Source organism: Elgaria multicarinata, chromosome 5, assembly GCF_023053635.1.
Source record: "Elgaria multicarinata webbii isolate HBS135686 ecotype San Diego chromosome 5, rElgMul1.1.pri, whole genome shotgun sequence".
In the NCBI taxonomy this organism is placed as follows: domain Eukaryota; kingdom Metazoa; phylum Chordata; class Lepidosauria; order Squamata; family Anguidae; genus Elgaria; species Elgaria multicarinata.
In genome coordinates this window covers 40413461-40439488 of record NC_086175.1, presented here as the reverse complement: position 1 = coordinate 40439488, position 26028 = coordinate 40413461, and the positions used below count along the sequence as shown (strand labels likewise).

At 41.1% G+C, this 26028-nt stretch overlaps 1 protein-coding gene across 1 annotated transcript in view; it reads right to left on the bottom strand.

The window, feature by feature from the left end:
* Positions 1-20896, bottom strand: part of TMEM255B (transmembrane protein 255B) — a 55453-nt gene extending 34557 nt beyond the window's left edge. Inside the window, exons 1-3 of the mRNA XM_063126179.1 lie at positions 20852-20896; positions 4534-4676; positions 2075-2137 (exon numbers count right to left, since the gene is read on the bottom strand). Coding sequence (XP_062982249.1) covers positions 2075-2137; positions 4534-4676; positions 20852-20885 — 240 coding nt within the window. The 5' untranslated portion in view covers positions 20886-20896. The remainder of the gene's footprint in view (positions 1-2074; positions 2138-4533; positions 4677-20851) is intronic.
* Between the last annotated feature and the right edge of the window lie 5132 nt (positions 20897-26028).

Here is a 26028-nt window from a genome sequence, read left to right as displayed (position 1 = left end):
GAAAAGCACATCAATACAAATATGCAACCAAATTATCAAAAACAGCACAAGAAATCAGATCTTTTGTTAAGCCTGGGAGAATAAAAATGGGCTTCTTTAACTGGCACTGAAAGGATAACAGCATAGGCACCAGATGAGCCTCCCCAGATAGAGTTCTAGAGAAGGGGGTGCTATAAACAAAAACATTTTCACGAGATGGCATCAGCAGATGAACACAGTAACTTGATGTGGGAGCAAGTGTTCCTTCAGAAACCTGGGCCCCAAGGCTTTGAAGGTAAGCAATTGAAACTGAGCTCAGAAACAGACCACAAGCGTGAAGTTCTTTCAAAACTTGCAAGATGTGTCTCTATTTATACGTCCTGATCAGTCACATTCTGTACTTACTCAAGCTTCTGGACCATTGTCAAGAGCACACCATGTATAATACATTACTGTAGTCTAAATGGGAAGTTACCAGAGCATGAATAACTGCGGCAAGACTATCCTTATCCCAGAGAGGTCACACTTGATGCACCAACCTAAACTGATGAAAGTTGCAACACACCAAGCCTCTCTAGGAAGACACCATGATCAATGGCAATGATGAAACCCAGTAAGAGGCCCAGAAGAACCACACAAGGTTGCTCTCCCCCTATCCTTTTCCTAGCTAATCTCAGCCCATCATTGAGACCACAGAAGTTTCCAATTGAAAACCAGATGTGGAATGATACTTTAAAGGGTCCAGATAATACTTTTCTTCCAGGAATACCTGAAGTTGCACAGCCACAACACCTTGCTTAAAGAAGGAACATTTGCAACTAGTTAGGACTTGAGTTCCTGGAAACAGTGTGCAAAATTCAAGTTAAGACTTGAATTTTGTATAGGACTTGAATTTTGTACACTTTTGCCAGGAAGTCAAGAGAACAGGTCATAGAATTACAAAACAATGAATTATTTTATTTTATTTTAAAAGAAAACCCCATAGAAAACATATTGTGAAAAACTTCACGGATTTTTTAAATTTCTCTCTTTAAATAAACAATATATGATTAAATAAATTATATACCTATGGCCTGCCAGCAAAATTTCTCACCTTACCAACTGGATTCCCAGTGTTTTTTCATCACCTTTTAAGACCTAAAAAGTACTGCACTCATCCAAAGATATAGAATATGTTTGAGGCCAATCTGGCAGCTTGATCATTAGGCTGAGGACTGGAACTTTCATAGAGACATGTGAAATATGGTAAGGGGTTCTATTCTGCCAAAAATGAGATGGAACAATCTATAAATCATTAAGCAAACTCAGCCATGAATGGCAGCTGTCCAGCAGCATAATTAACCACCTAGTTTCACCTGCTTGGGATTGCAAACACAGGAGGTTTGTCATGCATTTTACGGGTCACATATGTGGCTGGTAAGCTGCATTTGACTTGCTGAGTTACACATCATGCAGTTGGCCTAAGCTGGACAAGTCTCCTGAAAAGTATCAACAACAATTTCAAAACATGGTAGATTTGTAGCTCTCTACACGCAAAAGGTAACACTTTAAAGAATGTGTAAGCTTAAACTTAAACTTTAAGTATTGTAGAGAGAGAAAAAGAATGTGTAAGCAGCAGGCAGGTGCAATGATTTACTAATTTTTCTACAATCATAACACGCTCTTGAGCTTTGCATGGTTTAAGATGATGGCTCCCTTTGAGAAGCGGCATCTTCAGAACCTGCTCCCCCAGTTCCAGGAAATATATGTATTTAGCTCATAACTTTTAAACAGATTTACCTCTTAAACTCAGAGCTGTTTTAAAAATAACTCAAACATGTGTGAAAATATTACTCAAACTCACTATGAGCTGTACATTTCTAAAATCATAAAAAGAGGGCTGAAGACAGACTGACAAATAGATGACGACCCCCCCTGCAAGTTCTTGTAGTTCTTATTTATTTATTTTTTTCTGGATAACCTTAGCATTTTTTATAATAGGCAAAGGCACTGCAGGATTTAACCATCATTGCTTGGGAAACATGTCACCCAACTCATTAAGCCATTTAAATACCTTAGATTTTTAAAACAGCATTTAAAAGTATTGCTTGCTTACCATTTGTTTCCGGTTCTCTACCAGATGGATACCAATAATCCCTAGGAAGGATCCAAACCCAAGCTATGACAAAGAACAAACCAAGAAACAATAGGTCAAATCAGCTGTTTATATAGGATACAACCAATTTTAGATATGCTAGAAAAAAGAGTGTGTAAGTAGCCATAGCCCAACTGTTGAGTACATGCTTCACTTGTATAATCTTTGGCACATACATTTTAAAGAATTTCAGATAGCAGATTACAGACAACTTCTACCAAGATGCAAGACAGCTGCTGCCAGTCAAATTAGACTAGGAGTCTCCAACCAATGTGCCTGTGGACATCTTTCTTGGCACCCACCAGGTTACCTGACCCTACTGATTTTTATTCTATTTCTTAATCATTTTTATTACTTTTTTTGTATTTGGGAGGCTGGCATACTACAATGCAAAGTGCTGCCCTCCAGTGGATTTAATGTTTTGGAGCTCAGACCCCATATTTACCTTGTACATGGGTTGTTGGGCAATTTATTTGTCTCTTAGTCTTACCAGTTTGCCTTCTTGGAATGTTTTGTGACTCCCACCATAGAAGTACAAAGTACCACATGGCATTCTGATCAGCAAACTAGCTAAAAGTAGGCTAGATGGAACAACTATTAGGTGGATCCACAGTTGGCTACAGAATTGGACTCAAAGAGTGCTTATCAATAGTACCTTCTCAAGCTCGGGGGAGGTAACAAGTGGGGTACCACAGGGCTCAGTCCTGGGCCCACTGCTCTTCAACATTTTTATTAATGACTTGGATGAGGAGGTGCAGGGAACGCTTATCAAATTTTCAGATGACATAAAATTGGGTGGGATAGCTAATATCCTGGAAGACAGAAACAAACTTCAAAGTGATCTTGACAGGCTGGAGCACTGGGCTGAAAACAACAGAATGAAATTTAATAGAGGTAAATGCCAAGTTCTGCACTGCACAGTTATAAGATGGGGGACACTTGGCTCAGCAATACTACAAGCAAGAAGGATCTTGAAATTGTTGTAGATCACAAGCTGAATATGAGCCAACAGTGTGATGTCGCTGCAAAAAAGAGTAAATGCTATTTGGGGATGGATTAATAGAAGTATAGCTTCTAAATCACACAAGGTACTGGTTCCCCTCTATTCAGCACTGGTTAGGCCTCATCTTGAGTACTGTGTCCAGTTCTGAGCACCAGGATACAGACAAACTGGAGGGGGTTCAGACGAGGGCAATGAGGATGATCAGGGGTCTGGAATCAAAGCCCTATGAGGAGAGATTGAAAGAACTGGGCATGTTTAGCCTGGAGAAGAGAAGTTTGAGGGGAGACATGATAGCACTCTTCAAATACTTGAAAGGTTGTCACACAGAGGAGGGCCAGGATCTCTTCTCAAACATCACAATGCAGGACACGGAATAATGGACTCAAGCTACAGGAGGCCAGATTCCGGCTGAACATCAGGAAAAACTTTGTGGCTGCTAGAGCAGTATGACAATGGAACCAATCACCTAGGGAGGTTGTGGGCTCTTTCACACTAAAGGCATTCAAGATGCAGCTGGACAGCCATCTGTCAGGAATGCTTTACGGTGGATTCCTGTATTGAGCAGGGGAATGGCCTCAATGCCCTTATGGGCCCTTTCCAACTCTACTATTCTATGATTCTATGAAGCATCTTTTTGAATGGGCAAGCTCTCAACACTAGGAAACTATGAGTGAGAGCACCCCAGACAGGGCCTGTTTAAACCACACGTTAAACTATGGTTAAGCCACTAACCCTTTTGCACCAAATGGTTAGTGAACATTTTTAAAGCGTGGTTATGTAGCCACTGTGGTTATGAATGGTTCATATGACATGCTAATTCATGGTTCATATGACACGCTATGCCATAATCTTTAGCTCAAAATGTTTAACCACCTGGGCTTAGTGTTTCGTCTGAACAGGGTCACAGTCTCAAAATTCTAAATATGTTCACTGACACAAAAACATTGGGACCCCTGCAGTAAACTATACTGCACTAGATGGACTGGCAGTTCCTTATATCTTCAGTGGGAGCAATCACAACAAATGGGTACCGATATAACATCCTGAATTTCCTAACCTTATCTTACAACACAGATACATGAACTTGAGCTCATTTTGTATTCCCTAAGTTAAGGCACTATAAATCTATGCATGTTAAACACGGTGGGAAATAGCTGTCATTTAGGCTCTCTCCATAAACTATTACTAATGAAAGAGAATTGTGAAGGTAGATAGTATATTAATGTTCTCAGAGACCACAAAACATTGTATCACAGGCAAAAATTCCGACACAAATAGTAGGTGAACGTAACTAGCAGCTTCCTCAGAAAAGCTTAACAGTTCTTTCTGTTTATATGAATATATCATGTCTTGTCCATTATATAGCATAACATTCTGGATATTAGAAAGAATAAAATAAAATATCTGCTTCACTTACAATTATTCCTGGGTAATATCCTCCCACGGTTACATTTTCAGTCCTTGTGGTAGCTGCAAGGCCTATGGTCAGTATGAAAACAGACACTACCAGCAGAGAGACCGTGAACCAAAGAGAAGTTTTCTTTCTTTTTGCGAAATGCCCTGTGGACAAATGTATTATAAATACATACAAAATATATGCAAATCGTAAGGTAGTGGTTTGCTACTTTTGTATCCCAGCCTCCCTCCAAGAAACTCAAAATAATGTAGCAGCCATTTTCTTTTACTTTTTTACCTTTTTGTTTTAATGCGTGGCCCTGCTGGCCCGCAAAGGTACCCAGCAGCCATTTGGCTCACTGGGCCACCCCCTCCCCATGTCCCAGCATGCCCGTGCCTGGCTCCAGTTTTTAATTTAAAAAAAACTTTTTATTTAATTGCAATGCTCTGCTGGACCGTGGAGACAGTCCAGTGGCCTTTGGCTTGCTGCCTCTTCCATGTCCAGGTCGACAGCGACCAATCGGGGTTGTCTGATGTAACATCAGAGCAAGGCGACAGACAGCAAGTGCACATCTGCATCTTGCTCAGAAGAAAAAGTCAGGGTAAGTCCACTTCGGGGGAATGCCCTGGGATGGCTCCGCAATGGCATAGAAATGACCTGCCACCACTGCAGATCCACCCTGGGGCTTTTCCCTCATCAATACAAGCCCATGGATGCATGGATGCAAAAACAAAGCAAATGCTATTTTTCATGAATAGAAGTATAGCTTCCAAATTTTGCAAAGTACTGGTTCCCCTCTATTCAGCACTGGTTGGACCACATCTTGAGTACTGCGTCCAGTTCTGGGCACCACACTTCAAGAAGGATGCAGACAAGCTGGAGCGTGTTCAGAGGAGGGCAACGAGGCTGATCTGGGGTCTGGAAACAAAGCTCCATGAGGAAAGACTGAAAGAACTGGGCATGTTTAGCCTTGAGAAGAGAAGATTGAGGGGAGACATGATAGCACTCTTCAAGTACTTGAAAAGTTGTCACACAGAGGAGGGCCAGGATCTCTTCTTGATCATCCCAGAGTGCAGGACACAGAATAATAGGCTCAAGTTACAGGAAGTCAGATTCTGGCTGGACATCAGGAAAAATTTCGTGACTGATAGAGCAATACGACAATGGAACTAATTGCCTAGGGAGGTAGTGGGCTCTTCCACACTAGAGGCTGAATGCAACTAAACAGATGTCTGTCAGGTATGCTTTAATGTAGATTCCTGCATTGATCAGGAGGTTGGACTCAATGACCTTATAGGCCCCTTCCAATTCTACTGTACTATGATTCTATTGTTTTGATTATTTCAAGCTGTCTTTAAATGGGGTAAAAATCTAAATCCAATATATCTATTGACTTGATCCTCAATTAATAAATAAAATAAATAGTTGAGTTTAACTTTCCACTGCCTTCCCACATAAAAAAGTAATAATGAAAAGGAAACAAGGAAGGTGAGAATTGAAGGACCAATGTGGTGTAGGCGTGCGTAACCTTTCAGCAATGTTTCTATTTCAAATTGTCCTGTTTTGGAAACCTGCATCTTTTCTCTTTGATGGGAAAAATCAGCTTGGGGAAAGGACAAATTTAAAATGAAAAGCAGCCCAAGAAGAAAGAATGAAGCAGACCCTACGTTCTGGATCGGCACTCAAGATTTCCAGCCTCCCACAGCTGTTTTTGTTAAAAGGTCAGTGAAAAGTAGCTTAGGATTCATTTTCTTTAAATGCCTTATTTCATGAGACATTTACAACACATTTCAATTAGTGTGTAGGTATGTGTGTTTAATTTACATGGCCAAAATTGACTTATTAGATATTTTTTTCTTAGAACATTCTAGAAAATAGGGTTATTATTATTATTATTATTATTATTATTATTATTATTATTATTATTATTATTATTCCATTAGCAGTATCTTGATGAAGACTTCACAAAATGGACTCCAGATTGATGCTTTGTTTTTAGGGCAGAATCAGGAGGTTTAAGTATTAACTACTTCATGCCAAACTATATTGTTTTCGTAACAGTCCTGAAAACAGTCCATTGAGATCTGTAATACTTCAGTACAAGATTTATCTTTCACTCCCCTCCACTTGCAGCAACTTGGGCTCACCTATATGCCATGCTGTCAATTCCTCAATTTCTTTCCCATGTTCATATTTCAGTGGGAGGAGAACAGCCACTAAGGACACAATCCCATTCATGTTTAGAAGTAAAAAAAAAAAAAAGTCCTACAACTCCCAGCATTCCACAAGCAGCATGGCTGGCTTGGAAAGGCTGGGAGGTTTTTTCCCCACCTAAACATGCAGCGTAGTATTGTGCCATAAATGAATGAAATTTTTCACTTGCTCTGGCCAACTGACCAGTCCATTTCATAAGTCTTTAAAGTTAATTTGCCAATTTTGCAGAACAAGCATAATTACAACTATCCAATTTACCTACACTTTGTGAGGATTAATTATTATTCATAGACCTGACTGAGCTTCCCAGATAAAAGATGTCGGACAACTGCTGCCAGTTCCAAAGGCTTCTACAGGTACATACAATATACAACAGGGGTTGAACATTTTCCCCAGCAGCAATTAACAGGCATGCAATATTCTTAAACCAAGTCTCAATATTACTCTCCCCAATTATCCAAACAAAACTCAGCAAAGAACACGGTATTGAAATGGCCTCCATTAATTTGACTGCTGGCAATGTGATCAATTCTGTACAGGTTCCTTCTACTCACGGTTATTATAAACAAGGTTCCCGGATCTGCAACCACTCAGCATGGTGGAATGTGCTACATCCTGCAATTGACAGGGTGCAAACAAAGCACTATCTGCTCCATGGACTCAGCAATGTGCATTAATTCCATCAGAAAGACTGCATGGTGCAAACCAAGCAACAGAAGCATGAAGGCATCAAATACACACACACACACACACACAAATTAAGTTTTAAAAATGATTTTGCCTGCAACTGTTTAGTTGCACATCACCCACCCACATATGTGCAACTAAACACAAACACATAGTAATGCATTTTCCAAAGCAATTTGAATTCTTTTTGATATGTCTATGCTTTTTGCACTACAACTGCTTGCAACCGAAAGCAATTTTAATTAATCCTTTTTCCTATGGCACCAGGAGAAATGGTCAGCTCTGCCTTAGCTGATTTGAGTTTTATGATTTATTAACCACTGATTAAAATGACCTCTCACAGTTCTAGATGAAGAGAGAGGCTGTATCACCACCTGCCCTTACATCTTAAGGAGTAGATATCACTGAGAACTCACAGGTTCACCTATAATTGCATTAATTCTATTTTCATATCGTTGTTATCAACAGCATTTGTCAGGCACCTTCAACTCTTACATGGTAAGTTAAGGAATAGTCATTCTTAAACCATAATAGTGAGCTTATAATTTTGCTTGACTGGTTTTGGTTGGCAAGGTAATATTAGCACTTGAATACCACAGTACAATATCAAAAATTTAGAAGGTAGATAATGTTGCTTCCAGAACCAACCCTTATTGAACTGAGCAATGATCAGCATTCTCTTTTGAAAAGTTTATTATCTTTTACAGTCCACGAGGACTGCTTTTATAAGGAATACTAGTTGTACCCTGCCACGCGTTGCTGTGGCTCGGTCTGGTTAAATTGAAAAGAAAGAAAAGACAAAGCGGATGTTTCTAATATGTTTAATTTCACAATGCTTGTGGATATACAATATTTTTAGTTGTTCCATTGTCTGTGTAGATATAGAGATTGTCTGGTTTGCCGACTCTAGAACACGCAACATATAATTGTCCATGTGAGAAGCAATCTGTGTCTAGATCTAAACCGCACAATTCTAAAGATTGGCCCTGAGCTTTGTTGATGGTGATTGCAAACGCCAATCGAATTGGGAATTGCAATCTCTTAAATTGCAATGGCATATCTGTTGGAATCATAGGAATGCGAGGAATGAGGACATCTTCACCTTTGAAAGGTCCAGTCAAGATTGATCTCCGACTATAACAATTGCCACTTCGTCTGTAGTTGGAGCATTGAATCTTCGCACATGTTCTCCAGCAGGCGTTTTGTCAGCATGAATAACAATCTTGTGTGTATCAGATGGCATCATGTCAATTGCTGTTTTGAACAAATGTACTAAATTGTTTTTTTCGTGAAGTAGCTGTTGCAGTTTTGAAACGATGGACCTTTTTATGCCGGTATAAATTCCGCAGCGTGCATTCAATTCATCATTGCCATCACCAATGAAATACATTTGTAGGAATTTATGTTGACTATCTTGAAATGGAAGGAAGGAGCCGGCTTTATGATAAATTTGTCCTTTGACTTTGAAAGTTGGCATAAATGGAGCTGTGATGATTTCTGTGCCGAATGACGTCATTTGGAAGCATGAGTTGTATTTCCTGTTGTTAGATAGGAAATGCTTTGATTCTGCGGTATATCCGGCAAGCAAAGTTTGTAATGGCTCTGGTGGTTCTCCAAGTTGAGGCAGTTTAATTTTTCCAGCAGCACAACACATTCCTTTTGTTTCTCCATTAAATTTAAGAGCCTTGCAATAAGGACACACTTCAGTCATAGTGCCAATGAGAACATGCCGCCTCAAACTATAATCATCAGCTGGGTTGTACCGGAATGCAAGGCGATTGTAATCGTGTGATTGTTTACCACGGAGTCGTGTTTGACGCTGATGTGCTGTTTCTCGTTGACGTCTTTCAGCCACTCTCAGCCTGTCGCGTTCATTCTGTTGAGAACAAAGCAGATCTGAAGCTGTAGAACGCGATTGCCGTGCTCGCAATCGTGCATCCTCAAGTCTGGCTGAACGTTGCTTGGCTGGTTCCTTGGCACGTATTTGAGGCATTCTTTTTCTTTTTTTCTCATTTGCTGATGCCCGTTTGCTGATTCCTCAGTCTGATTTGCAATTTCTCGTCGCAGGGCTTCAGCTCTGCGAGTACGACGACCTAAGTGTGATCTGTGGCTCGGTCTGGTTAAATTGAAAAGAAAGAAAAGACAAAGCGGATGTTTCTAATATGTTTAATTTCACAATGCTTGTGGATATACAATATTTTTAGTTGTTCCATTGTCTGTGTAGATATAGAGATTGTTTGGTTTGCCGACTCTAGAACACGCAACATATAATTGTGTGACATCTATATTCACTCAGCCAATTGTGAGAGAACATGCAAATAGAAGAGAAGGCAGAGGCAGTGGATTGGCCTACTGTTTGGTTTTTAAAAAAGGATGTTTTTAAGGTGAGGAGGTTACTGGAAACTCCTGGCAGTTACCTTTCTTCAGAACGTGTAACTGTCACAGGTGTGACATCTATATTCACTCAGCCAATTGCGAGAGTACATGCAAATAGGAGAGGAGGCAGAGGCAGCGGATTGGCCTACTGGTTGGTGATGTCACAATGATCAGCAGGACTGGTTTTGAGGAGGCCTATTTCTTCGATTTTAAGACAAAACTTTGACCCCATAGAGAACATAGTTACATAACAACGCTCGCGTATTCGAACGCAACGCTGTGTCAAAATTTCAAAGCAATTGGTGAAGAACTTTTGGAGATATAAAAGCATGTTTTTACGGTGAGGAGGTTACTGGAAACTCCTGGCAGTTACCTTTCTTCAGAACGTGTAACTGTCACAGGTGTGACATCTATTCACTCAGCCAATTGCGAGAGTACATGCAAATAGGAGAGGAGGCAGAGGCAGTGGATTGGCCTACTGGTTGGTGATGTCACAATGATCAGCAGGACTGGTTTTGAGGAGGCCTATTTCTTCGATTTTAAGACAAACCTTTGACCCCATAGAGAACATAGTTACATAACAACGCTCACGTATTCGAACGCAACGCTGTGTCAAAATTTCAAAGCAATCGGTGAAGAACTTTCGGAGATATAACGACAGTAACGAACGGTCTTTTTCATTTTTATTTATATAGATTACACTGTAAAAACATGTACAGCCTAACTTGGGTTGCATAAAATGTGGCCCCATAACACCTGTCAGCCCTAGCCAGCATAGCAATGGTGAGGAAAAACTGGAGGTCCACAAGTTGCCCACCCAGCCTAAGGACAAGAATAAAAATGCAGGCTCCCACCACCAAAATCTTCATATATAGTCAGACAATTCCGGAGATACTACAATCTATACCAACCTCTGGATTGCTTAATCTGCTTAACTGAACAAGATGCTCATTTTCATGGTGTGAGCCAGGTGGTCTCTGTAGAAGGGACCTATAGCAGGAGATGTATTTTCCAGGACTCCAAGACCAAGAGTGGGCCCATCAACACAACATTTCTGCTTTGTACAGAGTATTCAAGAAGATCAGATGCAGCCTCAGAGAATTCTCAGTTTGCATGTAACATTTTAATGCATAGTTAAAACTACAGAATTCAATTCCACAAGATGTAGAGATGGACACTAATTTGAATGGCTTTAAAAGGGGGGGTTGGATGAATTCCTGGAGGAGAAGGCTATCAATGGATCACTAGTCATGATGGCTATGTGCTACTTCCAGTATCAGAGGCAATAAGCCTGTATACATCAATTGCTGGGGAACATGGGTGGGAGGAAGCTGTTACATTGTGTCCTGCTTCTGGGTCCCTGGTCAACAGCTGTTTGGCCACTGTGAGAAAAGGGTGCTGGACTAGATGGACGTTGCTCTTATGTCCTTAAGTATTAAAAGCTCGGCAGAGCAAAGTTCAGCTGTCTAAAGGACAATAAAGATCAGGTGATCCTAATCTCCCTCCAGAGGCAGTTCCACAACCTGGGTCCTGCTACACAAAAGTCTTTCAAATAAAAAAGCTTCAGTACGGTCAGAGATAGAAAAGTTAATCATACAAAACGTTTTCTCATTTTTTTTTATCATACATCAACTTCATTCTTATGCAAATGAGAGACCTAGAACAAGACTGAGAATGGGAAGCTGCTGTTAGCTAAGCACTTTTTAGGTGATATCCAGCCTGAATTTCTTGGGCTGCAGTCTAGTGCACAGTTACCTAGGAGTAAGCACCATTCAACTTAATGGGACACTTCTGAGTAGATATGCATAGGATTGTGCTGTTATGATCTGATATTAGGAGATCCCAGGACTGGCCCACAACATTTTTTTACCTGAAGAATAAGACAAGATGATGCTCAACCCATTCGACATACTGAAGCCAACTGAACTGGCTATTGAATCTTACTTCAACAGTGACAATGGGAAAACATTGTTCACTGCACCTGAGTGCAGAAAGCGTGACTAGTTTATGGGCACAGGTCAGGCCATGTGTGACACACACAGAACTCTGACCCCCTACAAAGGGGAATGACTGAGGGGACTCAGGTGGAATGGCTGAGGAACTGCTCCTGCTGCCCCCAGCATCTGCTGCCTGAGGTAGCTGCCTCACTCTGCCAAATAGTAAGGCTGGCCCTGGGCAACCCTGGGCATGAGTGCTTTGGGAACATGCTAGGCTCAACTGAGAGTTGCTCCTCTGCCCAGTCTGAGGCAGATATTTACATCAAAAGTGCCCTACACAGCCTTGTTGCATTGTAGGAGTGCTGTGCTCAGCCATATTTTTGAATCTCTTCCTTCTGTCGTTATGAAGAAACTCCTTATTCTCAAGTCTTGTTCCTCTCATAACACTCCAGCATATCGTATCATTTTAGCAGTAATTCACAGGCAAATTGACTGTCTTTGGCTTTAGCAATACAGAAGTCAGCCTTCCACAGCCTGGTGCCCTCCAGATGTGCACTCATGGCCATGTTGATTGGTGATGATGGGAGCTGTAATCCAACACCAGGTTGGTATAGTAGGCTGAAATTCTAAACAGAATTACCTGGGAGTAAGTCTCACTGAATTCAATAGGGCTTACTTCTGAGTAGACATATATAGGACTGCACTATTAAGAACTTAAATAACCTTGGTCAACACAATATCCCTGCTGCTTAATTCCTACAAGTACCTAGTCTGTGCCTGGAACTGCTTCAGTTCAGAACCTTCTTTGTCTGTGATCTCATGCAATTAGTATATATATAAAATATTCAAAAAAACAAATCACATGTATGGAGTGGCAGTTAAATAAATTTGTTGTATTTATTTGTTACCCCATAAAGCAATTCAGATGTGACTGTTTTCAACCACAGTATATACTTTAATTTATTCAAACAGAATAGAAAAAATAGATATTTCTACAATTATAGCTGCAATCCTATGCACGTTTACCTGAGAATATGCCCTACTGAAGTCAGTGAGACTTATTTCTGAGTAAGCATGCATAGGACTGGGATGCTCAACACTTTGTACAGAAAGTAGATGTTATATTCAAGTGGCATAATCTTTACATATTTAAATTAGATTTTGCACTATTTTCGATTACATGGTGTTCCAAAAATGTGCTAAATGTTTTACATGATCAGACAAATTTATATAATTCTTTCCTGAAAAAATTGTCTGATCATGTTAAACATTTTAACACACACACCAATAGTGTAACATTCAGTATCCAACATTTGGTAGCAATACCAACATTTAAAGGATTACATATGTACATTTTGGAAGCTACATTAACAAATAATTACTATAATCATCACTTCACTGCCTAAATGCTCTTGGATTGTTTTAACCTGCGTTTATTTTAACAAGCTATAAAGGTAAATTTAATTAATGGATCCTAAAACTAAATGTAAGGGACTAATGTGTTCATGGCGATATCAGATCTGCTCTGTCAATTGCTTCCTATGATTAAATGCTTGACTTGTCCAGAAACAAATTAACGAGGTATGACTGCAAACCTCAAGACAAAAATCTTTAACAATGCAGGTTCCTATCTGAGTTACAAATTTATGTAGCAGAAACCTATTGTCTATATTATATTTGATGGTCCTTAACTTGTTGTATTTTAAGAGTGGGGGCGGGGACGGACCATGATTTGATTTTCTCATTAGTTTAGTAGCAACACACAGTATCATTGTGACTCCATAGCTTTGGTATCAATTACTTCTCCAATAAATAATTTAATGTCTAGTTAAAATATCAGGATACACATTTATCTTTATTTTATAGGTTTAATGAAAACTATTTCAGTCAAAGGAAAAGTATTCTAAATAAAGATCTCCTTTTGCCATTTGTTTACCTTGAAGCTCCAGACAACAAACACGAAATAAAACTTACTTTAACATAATATGTCAAGAATTGCTTACCTCATACTAACACTTTTAAGAGAAGAATCAATACATCAATATTTTACGTTATATAGATTATAATGAACATTAGGGAAGCAATAAAATATTTGACCCTTCTTTTATGTGCTATTATATTACTTTATGAGAATATAAGTTGAGACAGTCAAGGGCAGGAAAAATCCAAGTAAGAATATTATATTAAGGAGGTAATCTAGGTAGGATAGCTAAAATGGAAACATAAATCTGCTTGTCATATGAAAATCACAACAGAAAAAAAAAATCCTACATGGCTAGCTGGGAAATGCTGGGAGTTATAGGACTTTTTTTTCTATCTAAACATGCATAGGATTGTGCCCTTGAATAAACTTGATCTACTACATTAATAAACTTCTTACAAACAAAAGAGAGTCAATACTGTACATTTCTCTCTCATAGACAATTCAGGTGGTAGATTCAACAGAAATGTAGCCAAAATGGTGCATTGAGAAACAAGAGAGATGTATCAGCAGCCTTGGGAGAACCTTAATGCTTGTATTAATACCAAAACATACACACACACACAAACACACACACACACACCAAGGCCCTAAGGTTTTTAGGTTCTCTGAGGCTTGTATTTCCTTGAAACAATGTAGCTCAAGTCAACTGAACACTTCTTCATATGAGGAAAACACTGAGGTAGCGAGGGGAAGCTTTGAGATTGACATCTGTAGCTAACCAATTAGCCACAGTGTCCCCTGTTCCCTTCCAAACACGGTGTTTGGGGGGAGGGATTGCAAATAATATAACCATTTTTACTTGCCCTGGAAGAACATTCCTTCTGCTAGCTTCTTGAGTGTTGAAAGGAAAGAGGAGAATGAGAGAGAAAGCCGCTTGCTCTGTGTCTCTGCTGTGACTTCTGATTTATTGTGCTTAGCTTAGTAGTTTCTTTCTTCTGTAGTGTATATATCCATCCTAATCCCCAAAAATCCAAGTTCCAATCACCTTTCCACACTCCCCCTTTGCTGTTAGTGTGCGTTACTGTTGTATTACTCCCACTATTTTTAAAAAAAATACAAAAAAATCCCTTTATCTTTCCAGTCCTTCTTTAAATTCTTCACCTTATATTTTACCCCACATACCCCAGTGCCTGCTGTTTGTGTGTGTGTGTGTGTGTGTGTGTGTGTGTGTTTAAAGTCTACTCCCCCACCTACTAAAAAATCTTTAAAAGATACCAAAAAATAATCCTCTGTGAGGTCTGTGTTGTGTTCTCTTCTAGTTTGTGTGAATGTGTTAGTTGTTGCACAAGTTTTATTATTATTATTTTTATTAAACTCTATTTAACAAAGCGGTTAAAAAAGTTAAAAATATATTTAAAAAAACATACAAGTCAGACAGCTTTCTTAATAAAGACACAAAGAAACCTCACAATTTCTGTAGATGCCGAACCGAGCTTGTTTCCTTCAATTTACTGTGGTCAAAGGAAGGTTAGTTAAACCAGAGTTGGATGTCACATCTGTACCATTGATGTAATCAAGAAAAGGAGACCATATTTCATCGAAAGGGTCATAGCTAAGTTGGCCCAACGAAACTCTGCGGTGGTAGGTTAATTTTTCAGAGCAGGCTATATCCCACACTTTCCCTTTCCCTCCAGTGAGTGTAGGGCCCTTCGGATCCTTCCAATGTTCGGCAATTTCTAAACGAGCTGCCGTAAGGAGGATAAATACCAATTCTTTATGGATAAGAGAGGGGTTTAGAGCATTAGGCAGGGACAGGCTTGGTTCTGGCAAGATTATCTGATCAGTGGCCTTAGAAATTATATTGAAGATAGTTTCCCAGAACTGCTTCAGGGCCTTACACTCCCACCACATATGTAAGTAAAAGCCCTTTTCATCGCATCCTCTCCAACACAACGGGGAGACTGAAGTTGTTGCATATGAGAGTTGAATTGGAGTTATATACCATCTTAATATAACCTTGAGGGCTGACTCCTGTATGCAAGACGATATTGTTTGAAGGGGGGATTTATCCAAATTTGTTTCCATTTTGTATCTTCAATCTGTATATGTAGATCAGTTTCCCATATGCTCCTCAGAGCCAGGGAGAAGCTACCACCCCTCTCAAGCAATAGGTCATAAATTGCAGAGGTCACGCCTTTATCTTTCTCATTGGATCTCACAGATGCTCAAAGGGGGAGAGAGGGCGAAGGTCTGTCTCGTTACTGAATCTGCGGTTTAAGAATGTTCTGACTTGTGTCAGTTGGAGCCAAGAGGGATTAATCCCTTTTAGCTTGTCTTTTAGTTGAGTATCATTAATTATTTGGTCTTTGACTAAAAAGTCCCTCAAACGATAGATCCCCTTACTATCCCACCCAGCAAACTGGACATATTTATCTTTTTGTCTAAAAGATGCAGCATTGGCAGTGCTGTGGGCAAGGCTCCCACCCTCTGCGCCCAGAGACAGGCCATGCTGAACCAGTGGGGCGAGGGCAGAGGGGGCTTCAAAATGCCCTCAGATAGGGAGGTGACCATGGGCGTCAGAGAGATGATGGCTCTCGACGACCAACCCTTCCTGATGGTGGAGTAGGAAGGCTTTCGTCATATGATGGCTCTGTTGGCTCACGCAGGGTGGTGCCATCCCTGTATCGGGGCTGCAGGGAGCATGTGGCGCAACTGTTGGAGGGTGCTGGGGGCACGTCTGTCCACTTCACCATAGACATCTGGTCCAGCTATGGTGGAGGCCATGTGTACCTCTCCCTCACTGGCCATTGGTGGGAGAGGAAGGGGACCATGGAGACAGGGCATTGCTGGGCCCTGCTCCATGCGGAAGTCCTTGACTGTTTACACACATCGGTTGAGGTTCGGGGGGCCATGGAACACATGGTGCAGGGGTGGCTGTCTGCAGGGAGCAGCTCACCCTGGTTTTATGGCAACCTACAGTGCTACAAACATGGTCAAGGAGTTGAAGGATGCAGGGTTCAAGGGCATCCAATGCATGGCGTACAGGTTACACCTGATCATCTGGGACACCCTGGGGCTGGGGGCTACTGGGAAGGAACCTGTTCCCAGCGAGATTCGTTCTATTGCCCACCTGATAGGGCAATGCAGGAAGATTGCTGGGTATTTCCACCACAGCGTCAAGGGAGGCCAGCTGCTTAGGGAGAAGCAGGTGCAGCTCAACCTCCTGCAGGCTGCACAGGCTGCTGCAGGATGTCCCCACGTGGTGGAACTCGACGTACCTGATGCTGAGATGGATGGCTGAGCAACAGGATGTGATCCACCTCATGTCCAAGGTGATGGAAATAGGCATCAACACCAACCTCACCAGCTGCAACTGGGAGCTCATTTCCCAGCTGGTCTCATGCTTGAACCCTTTCTCTGCGCCATGGAGATTGTGAGCTCCTTGACCGCCCTCCTCAGCCAGGTGTTCCCCCTCGTGTGGACCCTCAAATCAAAACTTGAGTGGATGGGGGCAGGGTCTATGCTGACAGCCCTGCCTTTGCTGTTGTCACTGGAAGTGGGACGCTGGTGTCACGGCTCTTGGAGGGCATCAAGAAGTGGCTGGATTCCCATGGGTTCCTTGCACATCCCTGCCAAGCATACTTGGCAGGGATGTGCAACCTGAGAATGAAGAGGGGTGCCAGCCTGCTCTTGCCCAGTGGAAGGAGGAGTTGGTGGGGAAATCGAGGGAGGCCCAGAGATGCAGGCTGGGTGCAGAGCTGGAAGGTGCTGGAGTGGCACTCATAGAATCATAGAATAGTAGAGTTGGAAGGGGCCTATAAGGCCATCGAGTCCAACCCCCTGCTCAATGCAGGAATCCACCCTAGAGCATACCTGACAGATGGTTGTCCATTGGCCAGACCTTCAACCTCCTCCTCCTCCTCCACCACACAGTGTACACCAAGCAGCACTGCCAATGGGACGGTGGCCAATGGCAGCTGGGCAGACAGGCAGCAGGGGAAGACAGAGACAATGTGTCTGGAATCTCTGTCTTCTCTTCCAGGGATGTCTTCTCTTCTCTTCCAGCTGGCTGTGCTTCCAGTGCAGAAGGATGGACACTGTGCATAAGGATCCTCATCATCATCTTCCAAGCCTCCTCACCTCTCTGAAGATGGGGAAGCTGTGCTGTTGTTGCCTGACCTGCTCCAATGTGCCTACCTGGTAGGGCCTGTTTGTGAGTTTCTTGCTTTGAATCAAGACCATCCTTGGCTCTTTAAATGGCAGACTCCACCTCCCCCAATAGTAACATTGTATCTAAATTGCATCCACATTAATTAAAAGAATCATGCCTGAGTAGCACAGCTCACACTTGCCAGCATGTTCTCCAGTAACCACTTTATTCCCCTGCCATGGCTGGGGGCCTTTACTTCGACCGGTGGATTACCTCAACTTCTCAAAGGTGGTGGCAGAGATCACAGAGGAGAAGAAGGGTGGCACCAACAGTGCCCCTTCCCAGACCTCTCCACAGGCAGACAGGGGCATCTGCAACTTCTGCAAGACCAATGGCGAGCTGAAGACGGGATAGTGATCTGCCCCATCTTGTGCAAGTACATGCAGACAAGGCCCATATGGTGACATACTGCCCGGTCAACCAACAGAAGCAGTCGCTGTACCAAAGGTGCGTATGCAACTCAGCCGGGCGTAACATCAACAGAAGAAGGGGCAGCAAGGGGGGGGGGACATAGTTCTTCAATCAAAAAGGACAAAATTCAGAAATCAAGGAGTAAAGATGGGACAGTAAGAAGAAGTACCAAGTAACTTGGGGAGAACTCCAAATAAGCAAACTCTCTGTTCTTGTTTTCCTCTGGTTCTTCTTTCAAAATAAGAAAGACATTTCTTCTTTTGTATGATGATTTGCTTTTTCTGCCAAAAAGATGATGGAAGGGAGCAATATCAGTTTGTTTGCTTTTTTAAAGACACTGGAATTTGTGGAACTCCCTCCAAATATAACCTCTTTCAGTTTGAAGGGGGAACTATGGCTGTATTTGTCTTCAAAATCTCAATTTGTGCATTTGCAAGCATTTTTTTTTATGTTTGTAATGGCTCATGTCAGCTTATATGTGGCTCAGAAGGAGGCAGCCTTAAAAATACTATTTTTAAAAATAAAAGTTTGCTAGTACTATATATCCTGTTTTGAACACATGACTCAGGTTTATGTGCTTTGAAAACAAATATCAACAAGAAAGTATTTATTTCAGTTCATTACATACATTGTGAGCCACTTTGGACAAATTTTATGGGGAAATGACATGTAAATAAATGGGTGATTATGATTATGTATTCATAGGACAAAATAAATACACATGCATAATTATGCATAATAATACTCTATGTGTGATACATTCTATTTTCTTTCTGGAAGTACTGTGTTTCTGAGTAGCAACCCTGACCTGTAAAACCACAATTGCATAAAGTCTAACCATGTTATGATTTTCGTATTAAAACTAACTAAACTGCAAGAGAGCACACTTACCCCAATAACTGAAAATCTTACCATAGGAAGTTTCCCTAATAGAGTGTTCTCCCAAAGTCCTCCTTAAAGACATACTGACTAATTATAATAAGCAATAACATGGATCTTTGTAAGCAAGGTTTCAAAACATGTTTTGTTTTTTAAAAATTACTAGTATTTCTGAAACAACTAAGCAACTGACACCGGCCCAATTGTCACACACACCAACATTTAGGATGGAGAGATCAAATGAAAAGCACATAGTGTGATTCCCCACCTCCAACCTGCCTGTCTTGTATTATTTATTTATATATTTGAGAATAGATTTATGTACACTGCAGTCCTCTCAAGGCAGAAAAAGTTACAGCTTGTAACCTCATTAGCCAAGAGGCAGACAACAGTTCACTGCAGAGAGAAGCTCAGATCCGCAAAAGCATCTTCCAAACTGTGTTGTTGTTTTAATGTATATGATATTGTTGTTGTTGTTGTTGTTGTTGTTGTTGTTGTTATTATTATTTTATTTATATAGCACCATCAATGTACATGGTGCTGTACAGAGTAAAATAGCAAAACCCTGCCGCATAGGCTTACATTCTAATAAAATCATAATAAAACAATAAGAAGGGGAAGAGAATGCACCAAACAGGCAAAGGGTAGAGTAAAACTAACAGTATAAAAGTCAGATCAAAATCAAGTTCTAAAAGCTTTAGAAAAAAGAAAAGTTTTTAGCTGAGCTTTAAAAGCTGCGATTGAACTTGTAGTTCTCAAATGTTGGTGTAGCAGGTGAAGAGGAGAGAACAAGGTAGAACTTAAATGTACTGTACACTCTATATGTATTTATTTATTTTTATTTATTTATTGCACTTATATACTGCTCCCATAGCCAGGGCTCTCTGGGCGGTTTACAGAAATTAATATCTATAGCCAAGATATTAATCGTCCCACCCACACCCTAAAAAAAGTTAGGATGGGGAGACGTCTTTTTACAGATTCAACTATCCCTTGTAATAAGAGCAGGGAGAGCTGAAGGAGGAGAGTATTCAAAACACTGGTGGGAGGGTTATCTATCTATTTTATTTTTTGCCAACACTTGTTAGATATACAGATCTTCTTTCAAAACTCGGTGAGATTGGTGAATTTCTGGCTCTTTGGTTCCATTGGTCCCTTCCAGCGCACCTTCCTTCTTCAGGGGGCAGGGCTCTACTCTCAGCGCGCACGGCCTTCAGAATACATGCCTACTTGGTCGTAGGAATCTGCCCTGATGTCGCCCGCCCGCTCGCCCCCTCTTTAAAGTTACGGGACCACAGGTGACAAAACCTGTGGCGGGGAGGGGAGGGGCAGCCAAATGACCCCGGCTTAAATGTGTATCAAATCCTACTCACGCTACAGTATTCAACTAAGGAAACCAGAAGGCAAGGTATGTGTGTGTGTCCCCCCCCCCCACACAAATCACACGCCCCTCCAAGACAGAGCGCCATATCCCTCACAGCTCTCCAGCCCGTTTGTCCTTCAGAAATTACTTAGTAGTGATAAAACAGTCGGGATACATTTCTTGCTTTGGTCGGTCTCCTCAGAAATTGCTTGCCATTTTTATGGCGTCCCACCCACCCACCTAAGTGTGAAACACTGTGCGGGGCAGGGCAACGAGGGAGAGAAGGAGCGGCTTCTCCTGGGGTCTATTCCTGTCACGCCATCCGCCTGAGGACTTACCTGTGGGGTCCAGCATGGCTAAAGGATCCGTCATGGAGGCAGCAGCAGCAGCAGCGGAAGGCTGCATCCTCCGGGCGCCCCGCTCTCCTCCAAACAGCGGGACCTAACGGGCGGCATGCAAACTCGGCCCCCGGGCGCAGACTGGTCCTCGGAAAGGCGGAGGCGCGGGAGGCAGGGCGAGAGGCGGTGTCGGAGCCTGAGGGAGGAGCGAGCGCGCCGCGCTCACCTGGGTTCTTCGGTGATACTGAGGGGGAGACGCGCCGCCATCTCACCTCAGAACGGTCCCTGCAGCTGAGTGCTTCTTTGGGACAGGACAGTTCGTCTCCAGCTGTTCTGGCGCAAGTCAGTGAACTCCTGCACGGCGCTAGGCTAACGTTGCCGCCTTTTCTTAGGTACAGAGGCAAAGATGTCTTGTCTATGCAACAAACATTTATTTATTTATTTATTTATTTATTGCATTTCTATACCGCCCAATAGCCGGAGCTCTCTGGGCGGTTAACAAAAATTAAAAACATTCAAAGTATAAAACAACAGTATAAAACCATAATATAAAATACAATATAAAAGCTCACAGCAGCAATGCAAAATTATAAATTTAAAACACCAAGTTAAAATTTATTTATAGACTGTTAAAATGCTGGGAGAATAAAAAGGTCTTCACCTGGCGTCTAAAAGCATATAATGTAGGTGCCAAGCGAACCTCCTTAGGGAGCTCATTCCACAGCCGGGGTGCCACAGCAGAGAAGGCCCTCCTCCTGGTAGCCACCTGCCTCACTTCCTTTGGCAGGGGCTTGCGGAGAAGGACCCCTGAAGATGACCCTAGGGTCCAGGCAGGTACATACGGGAGGAGGCGTTCCTTCAGCTAGCCTGGCCCCAAGCCGTTTAGGGCTTTAAATGTTAATACCAGCACTTTGAATCAGGCCTGGACCTGGACTGGCAGCCAATGAAGCTGGAAAAGGACTGGCATGATGTGGTCTCGTTGGCCAGTCCCTGTTAGTAACCATGCTGCCCTGTTTTGTACCAGTTGAAGTTTCCGGACCGTTTTCACAGAGGTGGGTTGTTTTCCCACACAGAAGCACACCGGGATAAGAAAACCTTTTTCGGGTTGTGTGTGTGTGGTTTCTCTACCTGCCCCTGTGTCATGGCTTCAATAACTGTTTGACTAGCAGAAATTCAGCACATGAAGTCTTTTCTCCGGGTGTTAAGGTGCAGCTCAAAGGGAAAGTTTCACCTTCTGGATGTCCGCTTTGGTCATATTGCTAGTAAAGGAACAAGTGGCCTTACCAAATTTGTTTACGTTGACAGCTGTCGTTTTTTAAAAATCACACTTCCTCTAGGTAACAACCTTTTAAACTCTGGTTTCTGCACCATACTTCATGGGTAATTTCAAGAGTAGAAGATTTTGTCCCTTGTCAATGGATAGTTACTTGGGGAGACACCCTGCTTTTCATGCAGGCAGGTTCAGGCTCTGCCATCTATAGTGAAAGGATCTAATACAGAAGGACGGGGAATACCCTTTTTGAGACCTTGGAGAGGTGCTGACAGTCACACCATTAGACATTAATGGGCTAGATGGACCAATCTGACTCAGCAGGAGGCAGCTCCTTTTATGTTATGACTTATGTTTGATACTACCAGAGTTTAGTTTCAGCCAGGGCTCACCAGGCCCCCATCTTAATGCCCTCAGGTCTGCGCCCTGAGGCCCCACACTCCCGAATTAGCGCTCCTTTCCAGCATCTGCATGGGAAGGAGCGCCAATTCGGAGTTGCCGCTGCTGCCACTGATAGAACCGAGGAGAGGGGAGGAATGGGGCAGCTGGCTCTCCCCCCCCCCCCTCTGAGCTCGCTTTGGCTGCCCATTACCCCCCTTTTTATTTTTAACCTGTAGACGCGAAGGTTCACATCTACAGATTAAAAATCTGCTCCCACTCATGAATATTATTAAGCATATTTTCTGAGACATTGTTTTTTCCCCTTAAATCAGACAATGTGAAGATAAAACCATCACTGAATTAAGTGTGGGTTCTATCCTTCTTAAACAACATCATAGCTTAATTAGTGCAAGAGAGACTCAATTTTTACATCTCATGCGAAAATTATACGCAAGTACTTTCTTTGCTTTTCCTGCATCAAGTAATGCAAATGAAGGCTAAAATGTACATGTAATTTAAACATGGCTATTTCCATTTTCTATCCTGCATTAAGAACATTTACACATTGCTCAGATTTAGCATGAGCAAATCTCAAAACTGCTTTAGTGACATGCATGGAAAGGCATGAATAATCAGAACCACCCTGGAATATTTTGGATTAGATAGAAGTATCCCAAAAAGGAATCATTCTGTTAAAATGACACATCAGCTCACCATGGGTTATTATATTTCAGGCAAATCATGAGAAATTGTTGATGTTATGATAAAAACAGTGATGACATAAAATTTCCGATGTGATATTCTTAAAACAGCTCCTTGAATAGAGCACCCTTCTGCATTAGTGCTGTTCAGTCCCCAGGCTCTTCGACTACTCTGCGAAGGCTTCTAAATGTCATGGAATGTGATGCACAGCAACAAAATGCACACCAGGTGTGTTGTAGTGGTGTGCAGTGCGCACACAAATTACAACCACAAACTATTGTACAGTTTACCTCCCCTGAAAAAATTGCTGCTGATGCCCATGTCCCCAGAATGTCAATGGAACCCATAAAAATATGTAGTATTATTGATAGAACAAGTTAGAATAATTGTATGTGTTTAGCCTAGGTTGTATATGTTTATCCTGTATAGTGGTTTTGGCTACTAAATACATTATTTTCATAAGTTGTTCTCATATATCGTAACATGCTACATTGCTTGGTTCTATCACATAATAAAACTGACTACACTTTTTCCTTTTTACAATTTCCATTGACTTTATGTTTTTTGATGAACGTTGGTATTTAGACATGCACTAGGTTTTAAAGTTAGGGGTGACATTTAATTTTCAACAAAGCACTTTTGAAGAAAGAAAAATAATCAATTACAGTCTAAAATGTCAGCTTTACCTTTGAAATTTGACTATCTTAGCAGTAAAGAAAAATGGTTCCAGCTTGCCCTTCTCCATCTCCCTCTTCTTCATCTTCAAAAAGACATCATTAATTGAGCGTAAAAGTAACAGGGACTGCTTGCAGAGATAAAGGCAAAGAGAAAGCAATGAGTATAATCAGAACCTTTCCCCACAAATATTCAATAGCTATCAGGCAGCTTTTCCTAATAATTATATCTGAACGGTGAACAATTAAAATGGATGTTAGACTAGTTGTTTTTAAGCTTTCTGGTGATAATTAGAAGCACATATGAATGAGAAAGTATGGGGGAGAGGTCTAGAATATTGAGAATTATGGACAAACTTTATTTGCAGTTTTGTTCTGTAATCATTTCTAGTTCATGATTCAATTGGAAATGGCAAATGAGATCTGGGGATCTTTCTCATCACAAGATCTGTTTCTTTAATGTTATTGTATTTATTAGCCACCTTCTCCACCTGAAGGAACTTAAGGCTGTGAACAGCATTTAAAATACAATTAAAACTTACAAACATTAATATCTTAATCTATAACAGCAACTCTAGTTCAAACAACCAGGAAAAAACCATACACATATTCTATAGTCTAGTAAAATAAAATGTCAGCAATCAATGATGATTCAATACCAGGAAATACCATCTGAAATAAAAACATTCAGCAAGAGCTAGCAATGGATGTTAATCAAGGAGGAGATCAGGCAGATGTTCCTAGGATTTCACAATGGGAATATAACATAAAAGGCTTTGCTTCATTATTACAACTGTGAGCCATTTCTGTTATCCAGCAGCAACAGTGTCAAATGCAGTTTTTGGATGGCTAGGGGCAAATACATATCCCCACAGTCCATGTTCAGGAGATTATATAGATTCAAAATTACATATATAGATTCAAAATTATCTTTTGCTGAATGTGGACCAATCTTTTCCAACTGAAACCATCCAGATGTGTTGGATGACAACTGCCATCATCCCAAACCAGCAGCCAGGAGTCATAGCCGAACATATCTGGAAGGTGCTAGGAAGGCCGGTTGAAATAAACAATGAATGTACCTCATGTGCATATTAGTGCTACAAGTTCAAAACCAACTGCATGAAATTCAGCATGTTGGCTGGGGAGGAATAGTTTCGTTTTTGCCACTATTTTAAAACAAAAATCAGACATGCATTTAAGTAAAATGTAAAAATAAAATATAATACATTAGAGTATTGCTAAAAGAGACAAGAGACACTTCAAACATGTTTGCAACTTTTTAAAAAGTCTAGATTCACATTCATATGCTGTTCAGTGATGGTTGCTTCCTGTGGTATATCCCTGTGCAAACTTGAAGGAGTTGTCTGGATTACATGCAATAAATAGTTGACTGTGCATTTATTGCAAAAAACTGATCATCTGGAAACATTCTCAATAGAAATAATTGATTTGCCTGGCTTATTCTTCTGCAAGTGTAAGCAGAATTGTCCAGCATCGCTACAAATACATTTTGCAATACTATGAAAGGGACACAAGAGAGACAACCAATGTCAAAGATTACAAAATTCCTGTGTCTATAGGCACACAAGAAACAAGGTAGATGAGATCTATGAAGATCATAGATAATTGATCTCACCCTACATCATGTGTTTCACTAGAGCAAATGAGAACTTTTTAAAGAAAAGTATTTAAAGGATCAAAAGTTATAGTGCAAACATTTAACTGTATCCATCGTACTTGTTAAAATGCTAATGAAGGCACGTGCACATATTAATGTATTCTGGTTGCTTAGTAAAGTACATAATTTATCTAAGAAATCACTCTGTATGCATTGCGGCCATTCCATTATGATAATGATATGCCATTTTTTCAGTTTCTTATATAAGGATCATTTATGCAAACAAATATTTAAAACTTCTGGTTAAAAGATTTCTTTCTTCTCCCGTAAAGCAGTAATGCTAATAAGTATATTAAAGTTTCTGCATAGGGTGAATGGCAGGTCCTAGGAACATTGGATGACCTAAATCTGAAGAGGTTGTATGTGGCTTGGAAATCATAGTTAAGAGCAAAATCAATAAAGCCTCCTGAGTTTTGCCGATTTAAACTTTTTAATGGTCAATGTTATTTATTGGTAACACATGCTAAGA